Here is a 21,208-nt window from a genome sequence, read left to right on the forward strand (position 1 = left end):
ACCCATCATCAACATTTTAAATTACATTATACATCTTCACTGATATAAAGCACCACTATTTTAACCTGATTCACTTTTTCCACCCTAACAGTTCATTCCTCAAATCAAACAAGATATTTGACCCTAAAAAAATGCATCAACAAATAATTTTGTAATAAAATATTTATTCTTCAACTTTTACAAGTGAAATCAAACAAGTGTGTTTAAGAGTGAAACCAGAGTGGAAGCTGCTCATATAGAGTCCAACCCAGGCTAAAGTAAGCTGAGTAGAGCAGCACCATCAAAGTGTCGGCTCTCTGAACACGGTGCAAGATCGCCATCTGCAGGACTAAACTAGTTTTCCTCGCCCTCCTCGTCAACATGAAGATGATGTCATCGTACAGCAACTGATTCCCTGTCCGTCTGGAACAAAGCATTTACATTAAAAAAGACATTTACAGAAAATACAAACACCAACAACACATCTCATCATCACATGATATTTTATTATTTATTATATTATATATTTTTATTGTACCATCAACATCAACAAATACCAGCATATTTTCTTTGAGATTGAGTAGAGTGGACCTTTGCCTTGGTTCACTTCCTGCTCGCAGCATCAGCTGACCTCTGACTTCCTGGTTAAGGTCTCTCAGCGTTGACTGGAATATCAAATCGGACTCACACCATGTTCTTGTAATGTGGTCATGTCTGTCAGCTGTTTGAAGAGCATCTCTGGCCTAAACACAATAGGAAGAACAACAACACGGCTAAAAAAACAACAACACATTTCCATATTAGATGAAGGGCACCGTAACTGGAAATGGTAACATTCATCTGATGCTGCTTTGGATTTATCTTCTGTTTTAGATCAACTTTGATCACTTCGAGCCATCTTAAGTCCGTTTGTTCTAACTTCTCACTAACATCTCGTATGATTTCAGATCCCTGCTGTTCCCCAGCTGCCCTGTAGGTTTGTGCTTTGACCTCCAGAGGGCGACAAATCAGCACAGACAGAGAGCTCCATTCAAACTTTGCTGCCATCAGGAATAATTCTTCAAATATAATCATCAGTGTTTGAGCAGTTATGATATCAGGGACAATCTAGACATGTGTGACAATACTGAACATGTCACATGACACACCTCAAACATCATGTGATCCACTCTCAGTCTGCACTTTCATTCATGACTTCAACAGGTTGAAATGAGCTTTGAAGAAACATTCAGTGAAATAAATCTTTCATGGATTCATGTGAGCAGCAGGTGAACTTTGTACCAACAACATCTTCAATAACAGAGTCTGAATGAAGCTCAGGTGTTGATGCTGCTCCCTGATTGGACGCTTGGTTTCAGCTCTGCTCTCAGTCTTTACTGCACAGGTGAAGGTAGAAAGTGTGACTGGATCTATAGACTGGAAACAGAGAAACATGCTGAACATTTGAAGCTTTGCAGCAGAAATGTTCATGTTACAAATACAGCAGAGCTGATCTGGGATCAGTGTGTTCACACCTGCAGCTACAACAAGGTTTCATGTCTCCACACGTCAGCATGTGAACTTTACTCTGACTCAGTCTGAGCAGTCAGACGGCATATTTTTAAAGTTAACACATCAGCACACACAGAGCTGAGCCCCTCCCACCTGTGCTGAGTTTCAGGTGGAGCCCCGCCTCCTTCCAGGAAGCAGCTCACCTGTGTGTCCGTGTTTAGTGTCCAGGTGTGGAGTGGAGCTTGTTGTTGGTGTGTGAAGAAACTGTAAGTTTGCTTTGTTTCCTCCTTTAACAGTTTGTCTTTAGGAACTTTACTGTTTGTTCAGCTCGTGTTTGATTTCTTCACACAACAAACTGTGTGTGTTTGTATTTCCGGTCTCTCCATTAAAGTCAGTGTGTAATGTTTCCTGGCTAACATCAGCTGTGTGCAGCTTAGTTCAGCACAAATCTGCCGCTCCATAGTTCACGGTAACGGACTCACAGCTGGACCAACGAGGCCGAGTGTGTCCGCCACTCTGAGCTACGTTCGTGTTTGTGTACTTGTAGTTTGTACTTTGAGTTCACTCAGAGCCCACAGAGGACGCAGCGTACGTGATGACGTCACAGCCCTTTACCTCCTTTACTCTCACTGTGATTAATATTTACACACGAGACACCTGCAGAGCTCTGACGCTGAGCTAGCACACAGCATGCTAACACTAAGCTAAAGCTAGGCTAGCCAAGAACCCAGAGTGAGGTTAAAGCTAGTGATGGGCAGATGAAGCCTCATGAAGCACTGAAGCTTTTCATCCAATTGGTTCACCCCAACGCGAAGCTTCTTGAAGCTTCATTTGCTCTAGTAGGACACCTACTGGACGTAAAAATATTAGTTGGCATGAATTTGAAGAGTGTGGCCTTTTTGCACACAGCCTGTAAATGTCAACAACAAAAGGAGTGTGTAAAACATGTATATTGTAGTGATGCAGTGTACTGTGTATATTTATGCTGGCAGTATGGAACATGATTATTTGGAAATGCCTAAAATGGAAATGATCATATACTGTGAGGTGAGGTGTGGACAGTGGTTGTGCTTTTGTAACATTGAGGCAAGGACAGTGATTAGTGTTTAGGGGACACATCATTGGTTTTTGTTAAAAAGAAACAGTTTCTCCACTGTGGCAGGTCGTAGGCGATTTTTTTTTTCTAAACTGTCTCTAACTCTCACTAACCGCAACTCTCCATCAAACGCCCACATTTTGTCTGAGGGGTTTATATCGCTGTCATAGCTCGCGGCAAAGTTCGAACCGCTTCCTGAACCAGTCACGTGGTACAGCCGGGCAGCGAGGCTTCGGACGTCATCATTTTCAGCTCCTCCCATAAATGAAGCAAGCCTCGATACGCGCTTCGCGGAAACGCCCCCTCCATTACTCGACACACGCTTCGAAGCCTCGATACAGAACGTCACATCACTAGTTAAAGCTGAGTAAACACTGACCCCAGACCAGCACCGTGATAAAGTGAGCTGCTGCTGCTGAACTTGAACAGGTAACAAAGTGATGAGCAGTCAGGCTGCAGGTTTCTACCTGTTCATGTTTCTACAGTAGAATCACTTTGAAGTGTCTTTGTGCTGTTTCATCTTTGATTTGTGTTCATAAACACTCAGAGAAACATCACGTGACCTCATCAGGATCTGTGTTGGTGTGTGGGGCTGTACCTCAGCTTTATGTTGTTACATGCTCATTTGTTCATTTTACACAGTAACATCAAAGTAATGTTATGAGGAGTAATGAAGTAACGTACTCCATTACTTTTAATTAAAGTGTTCTGTGTAATATGTGTAATAATGACTGTTTTGAGTAATGACCAACACTGATCACAACAAAGAGGAAATGCCTCCAACATGCACAAACATTTGAGCCACAACATGCAGTTAATGTGCACAAATGTCTTTGATATGCTGCTCAGTGATGGTGGTGACTGTCAGAGCAGAGCTACTGAGAATCAATAAGTAATATCAATGATGGGATCAGAATCACTAAATTCTTCTCATCCCTGTCAGTATCATACATGTGCTGTATAATGTGATAAATGTAGAGGTGCTGGCTGTTCTCTCACTCTGCTGTTTAGCTGTAAAGGACGCCTCCCTGCCTTTGTCTCATTCATGACCTTTAATAGTCTCTTCTAACATGCAGAGATCTGTATGATCTGTTTCATAGAGTCTAACCAGCCTGTACAGGTAACAACAACAGTCACTGCATCACTGACACACAAACGTCATCTCTGTCAATAACAACATTCATACATGGAATAAAAACACATCAGTGGATCATTGCTGGAGCTGATGTTTGTGCTCCTGGTGCAAAGGCTCTCAGTTTCCTCCTTGAAATAACATCAGTGGTGGGTCAGCGACATGCTTTCTTTCCCTCTCAGGTTTAAATATCTGGGACTCTCCACCGTTTGGTTTTAGAGCTGAAGAAGCTTCTCAGATGAAACGTCTTCCAGAAACTTAAAGACGTCTCTTTTCTCTCCAAGCTCCTTAGATCACATGACCTGGATGACTGAACCTACAGACATATTGACCTGGTTTCATGGTCACATGACAGGTCAGAGGTCAGCGACTGTAACTCAGTTCCTCCTGTTAATGTGAACTCACTGAGTGTTTGTGGTTTACCTCTCAGACTGACTGAAGATGATGATGGAGGAAGAGGAGGACAGAGCAGAGTCTGCAGGGTCCAGCTGTCCGTCTGTGAGGAGTGACTGGTCCAAACGTCAACCTCCAGCCTTCAGTGGTGAACCTGGAGCAACGAGGTCAGAGAGCTGAACTCACTGAGTAACAGAAATAATTCTGCACTGACATTATAATCAGTGTTGACTCTGGTTGATTGTCTGACTGTGTTTGTGAGCTGAGAGGAAATGAAAATGAGTTTGTAACAAAAATCAGTTTTGTCCAGTTTTCCTGTAAAAAGCTGAACTCTAATCTAAGAGGATGTTACTGACAGGAAACAGCTGCATTATCTGCAGTCTGTGTGATCACAGCTGCTTCAATCATGTTTGTGTCTGCAGAGGTCAGAGGTCACAGTCTGCAGGGTCCAGCTGTCCGTCTGTGAGGAGTGACTGGTCCAAAGAAGAAAATCCAGACTTCAGTGGTGAACCTGGAGCAACGAGGTCAGAGAGCTGTGATGACTCCTTTACATGTTTGTGTTTCCTGGATAAATATGACCTGAAACATCCTCAGATTGTTACAAAGATTCATTAAAAAGAAAACAATGAAAGAGAAAAGATCCAAATGTTCGACTTGGTCATTTGCTGTTTGAGGACAGTGATGCTCATATCTGTGGGGAAAGTGTGACCTGAGTGGGTTCATGTTTGTCTTTAAAGAACAGAGCTGCTCTGATTCTCTTTGTGTCTGATCTGTTAAACAGTCTGAGAGGTCACACAGAGACCCAGCAGCTAAAGCCTGGATCATACTGGCTGCTGTTACTCCATCAGGACAACACTGAACCACAGTGGTGTGGATGTAGTGGATAAATCCCACCATACTGATGCTCAGAGTTAACCACAGGGAACAAAACCAGATGTTACCTTCAGATTGTGACCTTTGGAGTGGACGATGCAGATTTCAATAGAGAATAAATGTTGTTGTTTTTCAGCTGTGAAGAAAGAATCTAATTTTCTGAACTGAAGAATTTATGATGCTGGAAACAACATGGAGACTATAACACAACATTTCCACTGTGTTCATAGAATGAATGTAAAACTGTCAGACATTCATTAAATATGCAAAATGTCTACAGAAGCATCAGAGGGTCAGACGTGAAGCACTCAGTGATTTTGATCAAATGACTCATCAGTTATTGATCTGTACTACACTGATCTACCACGTTAGTAAAGCTGGTGTTCTGGTGGTGGAGGGAGACTCGGATCATGTTCTGGTTTTGGAGCAGTGATCTGCTGATGGTTCAGTTTGATGAGCTTCTTCAAAATCATCCCTGACATCACCACTGAAAGGACGTCCATGAAAACAGACTGAAAATTACTGATATGTTCACAATCTGAGAGTTTAAAACTTGACAGACTTGATTCAGATGAAGTTATTTGAGCAGAAACTCCTGGATCTTTATCCTGTGTTGATCTAATCCTTCATGGTTCCTCCACAGAGTGGAGCAGCAGAGCTCAGAGGTTCCCAGTGGTCAGTCTGCCCAGCAGCATCAAACACAGCTGGACTCCATATTTATGGTCTGTACATGTACAACAACTACTGTTACATCTGTTCTGTTCACAGTCATCTCCATGCTGCTCTTTGTAGACCAGTGGATCGTCAGTGTGTCCAACATGGATCTGATGTTTGGCTCCATGATTTCAGTCTGATTGGCTCATTCATAAATATTCTGTTCCAGCTGCTGGAGGACAACATCATCACTTTTGTGAAGAACGAGCTGAAGAAGATCCAGAAGGTTCTGAGTCCAGATTACCCAGAATGCTTAGAGAGTCAGAGGAGCAGCAGCAGAGAGGCATTTGTGAAGATCACAGTGGACTTCCTGAGGAGAATGAAGCAGGAGGAGCTGGCTGACCATCTGCAGAGACGTAAGAGGATTTATCTAAAGATTTAAGCTGCTGGATAAATGAACATTTTCCAGAGATGGAAGATGGAGCAACATGTTTTAAAGATTAGTTCTTTTTGGAATTGAGTGTTTATTTTTCTTCTCATTCAGAACTTCAAGCTGCAGTTTGTCATCGTAACCTTAAGCCTAAGCTGAAGAAGAAGTTCCAGTGTGTGTTTGAGGGCATCGCTAAAGCAGGAAACCCAACCCTCCTGAATCAGATCTACACAGAGCTCTACATCACAGAGGGAGGGACTGCAGAGGTCAATGATGAACATGAGGTCAGACAGATTGAAACAGCATCCAGGAAACCAGACAGACCAGAAACAACCATCAGACAAGAAGACATCTTTAAAGCCTCACCTGGAAGAGATGAACCAATCAGAACAGTGCTGACAAAGGGAGTGGCTGGCATTGGGAAAACAGTCTTAACACAGAAATACAGCCTGGACTGGGCTGAAGACAAAGCCAACCAGGACATCCAGTTCATATTTCCATTCACTTTCAGAGAGCTGAATGTGCTGAAAGAGGAAAAGTTCAGCTTGGTGGGACTTGTTCATCACTTCTTTACTGAAACCAAAGAAGCAGGAATCTGCAGCTTTGAAGACTTCCAGGTTGTGTTCATCTTTGATGGTCTGGATGAGTGTCGACTTCCTCTGGACTTCCACAAAACTACAATCCTAACTGACCCTAGAAAGTCCACCTCAGTGGATGTGCTGCTGATAAACCTCATCAGGGGGAAACTGCTTCCCTCTGCTCGCCTCTGGATAACCACACGACCTGCAGCAGCCAATCAGATCCCTCCTGACTGTGTTGGCATGGTGACAGAGGTCAGAGGGTTCACTGACCCACAGAAGGAGGAGTACTTCAGGAAGAGATTCAGAGATAAGAAGCAGGCCAGCAGGATCATCTCCCACATCAAGACATCACGAAGCCTCCACATCATGTGCCACATCCCAGTCTTCTGCTGGATCACTGCTACAGTTCTGGAGGATGTGCTGGAAACCAGAGAGGGAGGACAGCTGCCCAACACCCTGACTGAGATGTACATCCACTTCCTGGTGGTTCAGGCCAAAGTGAAGAAGGTCAAGTATGATGGAGGAGCTGAGACAGATCCACACTGGAGTCCAGAGAGCAGGAAGATGATGGAGTCTCTGGGAAAACTGGCTTTTGATCAGCTGCAGAAAGGAAACCTGATCTTCTATGAATCAGACCTGACAGAGTGTGGCATCGATATCAGAGCAGCCTCAGTGTACTCAGGAGTGTTCACACAGATCTTTAAAGAGGAGAGCGGACTGTACCAGAACAAGGTGTTCTGCTTCATCCATCTGAGTGTTCAGGAGTTTCTGGCTGCTCTTCATGTCCATCTGACCTTCATCAACTCTGGACTCAATCTGCTGGAACAACAACAAACAACCTCTACATGGTCTAAACTATTTAACAAACTAAAACTTCAATCTCTCCACCAGAGTGCTGTGAACAAGGCCTTACAGAGTCCAAATGGACACCTGGACTTGTTCCTCCGCTTCCTCCTGGGTCTTTCACTGCAGACCAATCAGACTCTCCTACGAGGTCTGCTGACACAGACAGGAAGTAGCTCACAGACCAATCAGGAAACAGTCCAGTACATCAAGAAGAAGCTCAGTGAGAATCTGTCTGCAGAGAAAAGCATCAATCTGATCCACTGTCTGAATGAACTGGATGATCGTTCTCTAGTGGAGGAGATCCAACAGTCCCTGAGATCAGGAAGTCTCTCCACAGATAAACTGTCTCCTGCTCAGTGGTCAGCTCTGGTCTTCATCTTACTGTCATCAGAAGAAGATCTGGATGTGTTTGACCTGAAGAAATACTCTGCTTCAGAGAAGGCTCTTCTGAGGCTGCTGCCAGTGGTCAAAGCCTCCAACAAGGCTCTGTGAGTAAATCTGTGACCATGTTTATTTTTAAAATGTTGATTAAAAGTGGTCATAGATTTCTTCCATGACAGATCCATGTCCTAAAACCACGAGCCAGCGTAGTTGTATAGTATAAAAGAAAAAAGGAGAACTTTTGACCACAATATTGTAACTTGAATGAACTTTTGATACAGCCTTTAAACATAAAATTTATGAACAGAATCGGTGACAAAGGGCAGCCCTGGTGGAGCCCATCACCCACCGGACTTATTACTATCCAACGTATTGCCGGCTATGCCAACCAAGCTCTTGCAATGGTTGTAAAAGGATCGAATGGCCATAAAATGTTTCTCAGTTTTATTATTTTCAGTCACATCTGTTTTTGATTATTAACTGAATATTTTAAAATTCAGGCTTTTTATGTTATACAAAACATCATATTTTCTTATGATGTCTTGTATTGATTCTGAAGGAATAGTTTTCATCAGTATCGCAGATACCAGCCTGAATTTTACTTTGTATTGGATCAGAAAGGAAATCAGTGGCATCACACATCACTTACAGCAACTTCAGTACCTCTTCATTTTAATAAACTGGGGGGAGTTGCACCAAGATTCAGTATGAGATAAAGAATTATTTTTAACTGTAAGGTTGGAGAAATCTGTTGTTGGAAATTGGAAGAACAGGTCATCTTAAAAATCACTGCATTGTAGTTTTATTCAGGCCCCTTCAATCTGTGATCGCTGTTGCTTTGCATTGTAAATGCTACTATTACAAAAGTCACAAATATTAGTGTATGTGTGTGTTGTTGGGTAATAAACCAAAAGAACAGAATCTACCAGCACCTCACTGATTTCTGCTTAAAAACAATAAAAAAGCAATAAAGCTCTGATTTGTTTGGTTGATCTTGTCTCCCTTCCACCTTGATTTCAGACTGAGTGGCTGTAACCTGTCAGACAGAAGCTGTGAAGCTCTGTCCTCAGTCCTGAGCTCCCAGTCCTCCCATCTGACAGAGCTGGACCTGGGTAACAACAACCTGCAGGATTCAGGAGTGAAGCTTCTGTCTGCTGGGATGAAGAGTCAATACTGCAAACTGGAAACGCTGAGGTCAGATCAAGCAATATCGATTTTTTTTTTCATCAATTAACATCATTTAATCAATTTCATTTGGAAAAAATTAACAGTGTTTATGTTTTGTTTTTTTAATGAATCCATGCAAGTCACAGTAAACTGCCACATTTGTCTTTTGTAACATGAGGCAATAAGGATTCCAGCATGTCCTGAAACAGTGTTGAAATATTGTAAATGCAGTAGCTCCTCATGGCACCATGAATATACTTTAACACAAGTGTTTCATGTCTTCTTGTCATCCTTTCTTCAGACTGAGTGGCTGTAACCTGTCAGACAGAAGCTGTGAAGCTCTGTCCTCAGTCCTGAGCTCCCAGTCCTCCCGTCTGACAGAGCTGGATCTGGGTAACAACAACCTGCAGGATTCAGGACTGAAGCTTCTATTTTCTGCAGTGGAGAGTCCAAAGTGTACAATTCTCAGGTCAGGATTCAGTCTTTTCTGATGATGATTTAAAACCTGAGTCAGGTCGATAAATGGCTTACTCATTTACAACAGACATGATTTGTCAAATCACCTTATATCTAACCCAAAGGTCCTGTGTTTTACTACTTTGATTTTTTAGTAAAACACAGGACCTCTTAATATTTATCTAAGAGACCATATATAATTTTTTTCCCTGGATCATGTGTGTACCCTCCTGGTTGGAGCTCCAGCAGCCTGTATCAGTGAATGGGACTTTAAATGAAATTGCTGCCCCTGTCAGGAAGAGGTCTGAGTGACACACAAAACAGAAAATATGAGCACTGCATGTGTCTGAGGCTACTCAGATACAGACCTGAATGAGACACTAACTTTGTCTCTGAGAGATAACTTTTATTATTAAATACACTTCATTTCTCATCTGTGTAGAGAATGTAGAGTTTGACATGCTAATATTACAAAATGAAAAATCACACTGAGTCACAAAGAAATTGTTTTGGAGTATTTATGGTTCAGCTGATGAAATTGTTCAAACAAACCAGTAATTTACACCGAAACAGCACAAGTGAAACTTTTTCGAGGGACTTACACTAAGCTTGTCCTGGTACACCTGTAGAGCCCAGCTTCTATGGACCATGAGCTTAAGTTTTGTGGTGCTCTGATTTATTGCCTGTGCTGTCTTTCAGTTCAGCTTTGTCGAGTCTCTGGTAGGATTTCTTTTACATGACCTGTGTAAAAACAAAACAGGAAACACATTAAGCTGAAGTAAGATGCACAATTTGAAAAATGGGGCACAAAAAATGTTGCTGCTTTCTGGAAAGTGCGTCTAAGAAGACCCAATGGAGAAAGTGAAGAGAAAAATCAAAGATTAAGAAGAAGAAAATGGCAGAGGCAGTTTCTCTTGGACTGCCTGCAGATGGGGTGAGACTCTAGAAACAGGGATGATTGGAGAAAATGCAAAGAGGCCATAGGATAAACCAGGAGATGAATACTCTGGTGTTCTGGGGATAGTGGGAGTGAGAGGGAGAAATGCCAGTAAATGATTTCAAGGATAAATTTGAGAGAATCAGAGCTAAGAAACCAAAGCAAGTGGGGAACTACAAACATATGGACAGACTCATAATTAGGCCAAAGACACATTAAAGCAATTATTACAGGTTTAGAAACAGGGATGGATATGAAGGAGCTTAGCATGAATTTGCATTGAGGAAAGAATAGCAACGAGCATCAGAGGAAACAGTTAGGAAAACTAAAAGGATGTACTGGCAGGAATACTGCAGTACTTTAGGAAGAACTACCGTATTTCCCAGACTACAGAGCGCACCTGAATATTAGCCGCACAAGCTAAAATCAGGGGAAAATCCTGTTTTGTACATACATTAGCCGCACCTGACTAAAAGCCGCAGGTGTTTCAATGTTGACTTATCATATGTAAGAGAATATGCACAAAGCGAATTGTCAGGAAAGAGATGGCTGTTTGGAGACACACCCCTTTTATTAATATTTTGAAAAACAAGTTATGGGTACATATTTGCATAACTTTTTAGGTATATGTACAAGTACCGGTAATTACAAGTACAAAACATGTACTGTGCTTCATAAATGAGTAACAAATGTAGTACATAACAATAACCTACAGCACACCAGAACAATTGATTCGGACTACCTTTTAGGCTCAGGTGCAGTGACACGGCTTTAACAAGAAGAAAAGTCAGTCATTCACCACCATCTTCCTGCGCACTAAAACCACCAAAGTCCTCTTCTCCAGTGTCGGAAACAAACAGGCTCAGGGTGGCTTCGTCATCCACTCTCAGCTTCTTTCTTTCGTTGTCACTTTCAAAACCAAAGAAATCCTCGTTGTCAGTGTCAGAGTCGAACACCCTCAGAAGGGCCGTGGCGGTGTCCTCCTCTCCATCATGCAGCATTCAGCCCTTCGAAATCTGTTGGTGATCGTGGATGTTTTCACACTTTTCCACGCTGTCAGAATCCAATGGTGGAGTTGGGCATAACTTGCTTTTTGCAAGTTTATCGCCGCTCATCATCCAGGCCTCCAGCTGAACGGGTAGCGCTACTTTGAAGTTTGTTTTTCGCGCTACCTCGTACTGCACTACGTTGCCTGACGGATGGACATGTGACCAACATACCACTCTTGAACCCCGATCCTTCCGCCAGGCAACGTAGTGCCGTACAACAGCGGAACAAACAAAACAAATCCGCTCATGGACAATCCATAGAAAAGCCGCACCTGACTAAAAGCCGCAGGGCTCAAAGCTTGTGCAAAAAGTAGCGGCTTATAGCCCGACAATTACGGTACACCAGTTCAGAATGTGTGGAGTACAGTTAAGAACATGAATGCAGACAGGAAACAACAGCAGCTGTTGTAAAGTAAATTCAAACTCCTTCATTAAATGCAGCTGGTTGAGTTGAAAACAATGGAGAATGATTGTGTTACGTTGTTTATTCTCTATAGAAATGGAGCAGGAGTGCATGCAGAGCTGGACGTGGGCTGTATATACATGCGTGTATCTGTTTTGTCTGTGAGCAGAGAAAACAAAGCGCTGGAAATGTCATATTGAAATGTTAAATCAGGAAAATCCTGGAGAAGAGGATAGTTCTAATGTTCAGTTTGTAATGTTGAATTCAACACAGCTCTTAAATGCATAAAAATGACTTCACCTGACGTCAGACTGAGCAATCGGATTAGCTACTGATATTGATTTAACCCTTTAAGACCTACCATAGAACCAAGTCCGCCAGAGCTTATATTATATTTCTACCTGCTGTAGAGCCATTTTTGGGAGCATTTCAAGTTGCTTATACATCAATACAACCATTACAGCCTAAATTTTAATAATATGTATGTATTAAGTGCATAGTAATTACATAAATTGCAAAAAAGTGCAATAAACTACAAAAAAATTGAAAATCGTTTTTGTTTTTTTAACATATATTTCTAGTTAGAGAAATTTAAGAGGCTTATCCCTCAAAACTGTAAATACAAAAAAGTTGCACAAAATAGTTTCCCACCTCAGGAAATTTATTTTGAGTGCCTTCATAGTTTTATTTTTGAAATACACCAATTTTTATATACTGCAGGAAAAACGAAAATAAATATTATACTGCAAATTTGCAAAATAACAGCATATGCATCAAAATAAACTATTTCCAGCAGAGCAATATGAGTCCTAAGCATATGTGGAAGGAAACTGTAACCTAGGACAAGCTGATGGCATAAGATGTAAGTACAACTCCTCAGGTTTCATATGCAAAAAAAATTATTGCGCTAGCTCACGTGGTTACAGTGCTACCGGGATTTAAAAATAGTTGCGCAAAACGGAGTGTGCCCACTCTGACCAGTTTTAAAGGGTTAAAGCAAGAAAATATGGTATTAGCATTAGATGCCAATTCCTATTAACCTTAAATTAGCATTACCTGCTAATGGCAGTCTACTTAGCATTAACTCCTCACTAATGTAATGCTAATTCACATCAAATTATCTTTAGCTTTAGCATTAGCTGCTAGCTTCAGCCTACCTAGCACTAGCTGCTCACATTGTTAAAAGGGAAGAGAAAACAATATTAGCATTAGCTTGTAATAATTATTCACCCCTAATTAGAATTAGCCACTAATGGCAGCATACTTAGCATTAACTCCTCACATCGTTATAATGCAAATGATGCTAACTTGCATTAAATTAGACTGCGGTTATTAGCTAATGCTATTTAGCAGTAGCTGCTCACATTGCTATAAAGCAAAGGAAAACGATATGAGCATTAGGTTCTAATGCGTATTTGCCTTAAATTAGACGTAGGTGGGCAGCACGGTGGCACGATGGTTAGCACTGTTGCCGCACAGCAAGAAGGTCCTGAGTTCAATTCCAGCATCAGGCCGGGGTCTTTCTGTGTGGAGTTTGCATGTTCTCCCCGTGTTTGCGTGGGTTCCCTCCGGGTACTCCGGCTTCCTCCCACCGTCCAAAGACATGCAGCTTGTGGGGATAGGTTAATTGGATAATCCAAATTGCCACTAGGTGTGAATGTGCGAGTGAATGTGAGTGTGAATGGTTGTCTGTCCCTGTGTGTTAGCCCTGCGACAGACTGGCGACCTGTCCAGGGTGTACCCCGCCTTTCGCCCTATGACAGCTGGGATAGGCTCCAGCGCCCCCCGCGACCCTGAAAAGGATAAGCGGAAGCGAATGGATGGATGGATGGATGGACGTAGGTGCTAATGGCGTCCTACTTAGCATTAGCAGCTCAGATGTTGTAATGCTAGGGAAAAGAGTGTTAGCATTAGCCGTTCACAATGTTATAAAGTTAAGGGAAATAGTGTTAGCATTAGCTACTCACATTGTTAAAAAGTGTTAGCATTAGTGCATAACGCTAATTCACATCAAATTAGCATTAGTTAATAACGGCAGCCTATTTAGCATTAGCAGATAATGTTGACCTTGGCCCACTGGAAAAGTTCAGAACTAAAGATTTAGGAGTGTTTCTCGATAGCTCTTTCTCGTTTGAGAAACAAATAAATTCTGTCATTAAAACCAGCTGTAAGGTTTATATTGTTGATTGTCATTTATGCTTAGAAATATTTACTCATATATGCTTAGAGTTGTATAATCGATTGCATGATGATAGAGGTTTGATCCTGAGTAGTCTGTAAAGACTCTGTGTGCCTTCCAGAGTGCTCTGGCCTGCACACACCACTTGGGGCCATGAGAGAGGTCGTACCCTCTCTTACTGATTTATGGTGTAGGACAGGGGTCTCAAACTCAATTTAGCTGGGGGCTGCTGCAGGCAGAGTCTGGGTGAGGCATGGCCGCATTAGGTTTTCCACAAGAAAGGCATGGTTAAAAAAATTCCAATCCTCTCAAATCTCTTTATTTTTATTTTTTAACACAAAATATGAAAAATAAATAAACAAATTAAGAATTAATAAGAAAATCAATCAATCTGTAATACATAAATAAAATAATAATAAGATGTTTTTAGTCAGTGAACTTGTGTTTTTCTTTCAGTCTTCTATATCTGCTGTATTTAGATTGAAATGTCTGTATTAACAGTTCTATAACCTTCTTCTGAACATGAATGGAACACTGTAGAAAATGAACTGTTCTTCTGAACATGGCTTCTCTTGCCTACTCCTTGCTGCTAGAGACCTGGCAGCGTTTCCTCTCGCATAGCCGAGCCAGATTTGGCCTGAGGGAGGAAGCAGTTGCGGCCCTCAGTATGTCTTGAAGATGATCATCCGTAAGTCTGGACCTGTACTTGGACTTATTGAAGTTCAAAGTGGAGAAGAGCTTTTGGCACAAGTATGTGCTACCAAAAAGGCACATGGTCCACTTGAACATTCGGGAAAGCCGAGGGAAACTAGGGCTCAAGTCTCTCAAAAATTGTCCAAGCTTGTCTGCTTTTCCACTCACCTCCCTCAACTTTGCTTTGAGTTCAGAGTTGCACTGCAGCTCAAAGAGCTGCATTTGAAGCACAGAAGGGGCATCTTGCACATCAAAGGAGAAGGGGTCCGCAAAAATGTGAAAGGTGGCTCTGTGTGTCTTGAAGTCAGCAAATCTGTGATCAAATTCCTCCTGTAGCCTCAAAATGACATCAACATACTCGTCAGCACTGAATGGTGTGCCTGCATCCACGAGTGCCTTGCATGCTGGGAAATGGCAAAGGTTTGTCTGAGAGAGCTGAGCTTTCCAGAGCGCCAGTTTTGTGGAGAATGCTCTCACGTTGTCATAGGCAGCACTGACAAGTTGCCCCTGGCCTTGTAACGTCTTGTTCAGTACATTAAGCTCATGTGTCATATCAACAAGAAAAGCTGAGTCCATGAGCCATTTGGGATCAGTTAGCACAGGAACACTAACTCCATCCTTCTCCATGAAGGCTTCACTTCTGCTCTCAACTCAAAAAGTCTCTTTAATACATTTCCCCTGCTGAGCCAACGTACCTCAGTGAAGTCGAGCACATCCCCATATTCTGACTCCATTTCCTCTAAAAAAGCACAGAACCTTCGGTGCTTTAAGCCCCTGGATCTGATTTGGTTGATGCATTTCACAACAATAGACATCACATTGTCAAACTTCAGGCATTTGCTGCAAAGGACCTGCTGATGGATGATGCAGTGCAGAGCAATGGCCTCCTCCACGCCTTCCTCTTCCAGTTTGTTTTGTGCCACCAGTCCATGTTTCCTCCCTGTCATTGATGGCGCTCCATCTGTTGTTATTCCAACAAACCTCTTCCATGGCAAACCAACATTCTCAATGGCATCACACAGCTTGTAAATATCTGCTGAGCGGTGGTCTGGCCATGCATTGGAATTACTGTGAGCAGCTCCTCCATCACTTCAAAACTGTCATCAACACCACGGACATACATTGGGAGCTGGGCAGTGTCGGTGATGTCTGTGGTCTCATCAAGAGCGACTGAGTATACACTGAAACATTTGGCTTTCTCACACAGTTGGTCATAAATGTCACTTGACAGGTCAGAAATGCGATCTGCTGCGGTGTTGGCAGAAAGGCTGATGTTGCTAAACTGACCTTTCTTTCCCGGACAGACTATATTTGCAGCCTGCAACATGCACTTTTAGACAAATCCACCTTCTGTGAATGGCTTCCCTGCTTTAGCAATCATCTCACTAACCACGTGGCTCCGACTGCTGCATTATTCTCTTTGGTTGCTTTCTTGGAGAAATCTTGCTGCCTCAGTAGATCTGTTTTAAGACTGGCAACCCGGTTCGCTCTCTCGTCTCCCTGGTATTTTGCATCCAGCTCAGCATGTCTAGTTGTGTAATGACGTTTCAAATTGTATTCCTTGTGCAGCGCAACTTTCTCTGTGCAAATAAGACAGGTCGGGGTGCCCCTGTGCTCAACAAAGAAATATTGCATTTCCCACTTTTCCTGAAATTGTCGGTGCTCATCACCAACCTTTCTCTTCACCGCAGGCTTTGAAAAAGACATGTTTGGGGCTATGTGACATTTATAATTCTACTTGGTGTCACTGTCGCATTGAAGTTTCAATCAAGCGTTTAGCCGATGGACGGGGAACGTCTCAACGCGTAGAGAACGTCATTTCTGCTTCTTTTTCTTGCAACCGTAGCACGGCGATCGGCAGATAAAAAGCCGGTAGCAGTCTCCTTTGTTTTTACGCTCGATGTTCATGTCTTTCATGACGACACGAACACCGTGGCGTTTGCAGATGGTAGAAAGTGCAGGGATAGCGAGCGCAAAAAAGGCGACTGCTCACGGCGCCGGGCTGTTGTTACAGGAGAAAGAAGCGGAAATGACACCGTGACATATAACAAATAACATCAGCTGTTTCTGATGTTAGTTGTTTTGACTGCTTTTACATTATATTGAAATATATGTAATGTTCATGTTTGCTGCAATGCAAACGCAGTGATGCAAATAAAACATGGAGCCACAAATTACGGTGCGACCCTATAATTAGTCCGGGTTACCGGGGACTGTTGTTGCCGATGAACAGGTGTCGCTATGTGACTGCAGACTAAATTGGGCTGCATTGAGTTCATGACTTTTCTTTTATCCCGCCGCCTACGCATCACTGTGAGAGTTAATATGAGATCTCTCTCTGTGGAAAAATAACTTTAAATCCCACTGACGTGTGTATAAATCTATATACGTATAATGTCCCGCTGGGCAGCAACTTAAAAAAACAACTTTTTTTGAAGTGTTGTGAACGCAGCGCGCTGGGACGAATGTCGGCGTTTGCCCAATAGAAAGGAGGAAGCCAGCATGGCACAGGAAAGAAAGAAACACTCCAGGGCAACGCTGCTGGAACTTTGACTCATTGAGAAATGTTTCCCCGCTTTGGGTCACAGGGTCACATCTGGAACACACACACACACAGACACACACACACACAGACACACACACACACACACACACACAGACACACACACACACAGACACACACACACACAGACACACACACAGACACACACACACACAGACACGCACACACACATACACACAGACAGACACACACACGCACACACACACGCACACGCACACGCACACACACACACGCACACACACAGACACACACACACACAGACACACACACACAGACACACACAGACACACTCACACTCACACACACACACACACACACACACACACACACACAGACACACACAGACACACACACACAGACACACACAGACACACTCACACTCACACACACACACACACACACACACACACACACACACAGACACACACAGACACACACACACAGACACACACACACACAGACACACACAGACACACACACACACAGACACACACACACAGACACACACAGACACACTCACACTCACACACACACACACACACACACAGACACACTCACACACACACACACACGCGCGCGCACACACACACACACGCACGCACGCACGCACGCACGCACGCACACACACACACACTATGCACAGACTGGTACTCTTTGTTCATACCTGTGTAAGACGTCATAATGAACTTGTGCATATTCATGTAAGCTCAATAAAGAGCAGTGTTACGAGGGAGCAGACGAGAGCGACTGAGGTCAAGTGAAGGAACGGCGCTGTCACAGTTCTCTCCCTCATCAATTGTCTGGTTCCAGCGGTGGGTCTGTGCTAGACGACCCATCACCAGCTTTTTCCACTGGTTACCAGTACGTGGTAGAATCCACTTCCAGATCTGGTTGTCTTTAAATCTGTGAATGGATTGGCTCCATCTTATCTCTCTTTAACAAAAGAATCCAAGTGGAGCCCTCAGGTCTGCAGATAAGCAGCTTCTGACCAGAACTAGACGTAAAAACAGAGGTGAGCTTTATCGATGGCTGCAGCCAAACTCTGGAACAGTCGCCCTTCACATCAGGTCGTCACCAACACTGGACATTTTTAAAAGCCGGTTGGAAACACATTTGTACTCTGTAGCTTTCAATCCTGACCAGTCTTTATAGTCATTACTGTGTATGTTTCCTATTTTCTCTCTACTCTGTGCAGCACTTTGGCTCAAGCTGTTTTTAAATGTGCTGATAAATAAATGTAGATTTCTTTGAATAAAACAGTGGAGCCGAGCTTTGAGCTCAGTGTGTAACAGTGTGTGTGTGAGAGCCATGTAATGTCCATGTGTGCATGCTGACTGTGCTGCTCTGACCCCCCTCCTCCTTTCAGGGTGGAGCCTGCTGGAGTCCGATGGTTGAGACCAGGTCTGAGGAAGTGTAAGTGTGTTTTTAATGGGATTCATGAAAACAAAGCAGCACACATTCAACCATCTTCATCATGTCAGGAGTCATCATCAAAGTGTCAATCAATGAACAGATGATGGATCAATAACTGCAGCTGGATTGTGTTTGTTCTCTCCATCAGATTCCTGTCAACTCACAATCGACACAAACACAGTGAACACAGAGCTCCAACTGTCTGACAACAACAGGAAGGTGACATATGTGGAGGAGGTTCAGTCATATCCTGATCATCCAGACAGATTTGATTATTATGAACAGCTGCTGTGTAGAGATGGTCTGACTGGTCGCTGTTACTGGGAGGTCGAGTGGAGAGGAGACGTTGATATATCAGTGAGTTACAGAAGCATCAGAAGGAAAGGACGCAGTAATGACTGTTTGTTTGGAAACAATGATCAGTCCTGGAGTCTGTTCTGCTCTGATGGTGGTCCTCGTCATGTCAGGCACAATAACAGACAAACATCCATCTCCTCCTCCTCCTTCTCTGTCTCTAACAGAGCAGCAGTGTATGTGGACTGTCCTGCTGGCACTCTGTCCTTCTACAGAGTCTCCTCTGACACTCTGATCCACCTCCACACCTTCAACACCACATTCACTCAAACTCTTTATCCTGGGTTTATGTTCTGGACTCCTGGTTCCTCAGTGTCCCTGTGCTGAGTGGAGTGTAAAGAGTGTCTCCTGTTACAGAAACACTCTGACTGTTGAACAGATAGTTCAGTCTGTACATGTCTGTCTCTTTCACTCACAAACACGTTTTCAGATTCATGGATTCAATCAGTTGATGTTTGAAACTCTTCTAAATGATTCCTTGTAAACTTCTTCAGTCACAAACAAACAGGAAGTGATGTCACATGTGTTCCTGTCCACACAGCAGAATGAGTCTATTGCTGACAGTGATGTACAAACAGAGTGAGCATTTCTGAGGCCCAAAATAAACTGAGTAGTTCACTGAATGAACAATGGACTGTGAGCTCAGTTCCTTCATCATTAGTATGGATTATATATGTATATGTATTATATTAGTATCATATATATCAGGTGCTGCTGCTTTCAGTCATTGTGCAAATGTGCTGTTTGTAAGCTTGTAAAGCTGCAGTCAGCTGAGACTGAAGAAGTCACCTGATCAGTGAGCAAACGTTTCTGAAAACGTCCAGATGAACAGAATCAACCTTTTGGGATCAGCCAGCAATGCAGCATCATTGTTGTTCAGCTTCAGAGGTTTGCAGGAATGAACTGATGACCAGAAACAGCTGCAAAGTCCAAGAAAATACCAGCTGGAGTTCAGCTGCATTTGAAGAAGTCAAAGAAAAGTAAGGATGGCAAAGGGCGACGTTTTCTTCCAAAGAGCTGCAAACATGGTCGACGCCTCATTAGAAGAATCATCTGGACATTTGTGAGGAACTCTAACCAAGAAAGCAACGTCACACAGATCCAACAGACAGTTTCCATGACTGCAAGTGTTGAGTGGAAAAATGCTACATTGCATTATTGCATCCTCTCACCACAGGAGGCGCTGTTGGCACCACTGATTGCTGATCAGCTGTTCTCTGATGATCTGATTGATACTGTGAATAACGGGACTCACTGAACTCTGTGACACAGTGAAGATTACAGAGTTTAACTTCACCCTTTAAGACTGACCACAGAACCAAGTCCGCCAGAGCTTTTGTTATATTTTTACATGCTGTGGAGCCATTTGTGGGAGCATTTCAAGTTGCTATGCATCAATACAACTGTTATAGCCCTAATTTTAATAATATGTGTGCATTAAGTCCATAGTAACTACATAAACTGCAAAAACAACCTCTGCTCATCCATCTCTGTGTGTATCAGGATACATTTGGTTCATAATACACAGAAAAATCAGAGTTATTACCTGTAATAAATGTGAAAGATTCCTGCAGTGATAACCAGGCAGGACTGAAACACATCCAAGCTGTCACCACGGTAACAGCACCGCCCATCCACAGGTGAGGGGAGGAGCAAAAAGAGGGACTTTGACCATTTTATACTAAAAACACTCAACTAATGTTTCTAATATGAAACAAATAAGCCCACATTAATGTGAGCGTTTATTAAATAATAATAATGATGATTTCCTCCTGATCTCATTTCCACAGCAGAGAAAACTGTGGTGTATATTGAGGTGGAGGGTGTGGTCTGTGGCTCAGGTGTAGAGTGAGGGTGGAGCCAAACACAGAAAGGTGTTTTTGTCCAGATGAGCCCAGAGAAGAAACACGAGTGTTCACAGACATCAGAAGCTCAGAGAGGTGAAACATGAGGTTGGAGTCCTCGTCAGCATCCAGAAGAGCTGCTGTGAAACCCTGAGTACTCATGACAGACTCTGATGGCACAAACACATCATGATTCAAACAGAAAGACAAACATGGAGCTCCTGATCCTCCTGCATGAGAACAAGCTGACATGAGCGCTGTGTCTGAGAGTGTCTCCCTGTCACAGTGACAATA

General features: G+C 42.9%; 2 protein-coding genes across 2 annotated transcripts in view; one reads left to right on the top strand and one right to left on the bottom strand.

Moving 5' to 3' along the window:
* Nucleotides 1–17,821, bottom strand: part of LOC309702169 (protein NLRC3-like) — a 169,338-nt gene extending 151,517 nt beyond the window's left edge. The window contains exon 1 of the mRNA XM_082526634.1: nucleotides 17,516–17,821. The gene's annotated coding sequence lies outside the window, so the exon portion shown is untranslated. The remainder of the gene's footprint in view (nucleotides 1–17,515) is intronic.
* Nucleotides 1,685–19,858, top strand: LOC309702405 (protein NLRC3-like). The gene is made up of 10 exons (XM_082527123.1): nucleotides 1,685–1,736; nucleotides 4,129–4,258; nucleotides 4,514–4,615; nucleotides 5,608–5,686; nucleotides 5,848–6,034; nucleotides 6,163–7,963; nucleotides 8,877–9,050; nucleotides 9,325–9,492; nucleotides 18,670–18,716; nucleotides 18,865–19,858. The coding sequence occupies exons 2-10, from the start codon at nucleotides 4,140–4,142 to the stop codon at nucleotides 19,395–19,397; spliced, it is 3,210 nt and encodes a 1,069-aa protein (XP_082383249.1). The 5' UTR covers nucleotides 1,685–1,736; nucleotides 4,129–4,139; the 3' UTR covers nucleotides 19,398–19,858.
* The last annotated feature ends 1,350 nt before the right edge of the window (nucleotides 19,859–21,208 follow it).

This window comes from Aulonocara stuartgranti (assembly GCF_965226115.1).
Source record: "Aulonocara stuartgranti genome assembly, chromosome: 3".
Classification (NCBI taxonomy): Eukaryota; Metazoa; Chordata; class Actinopteri; order Cichliformes; family Cichlidae; genus Aulonocara; species Aulonocara stuartgranti.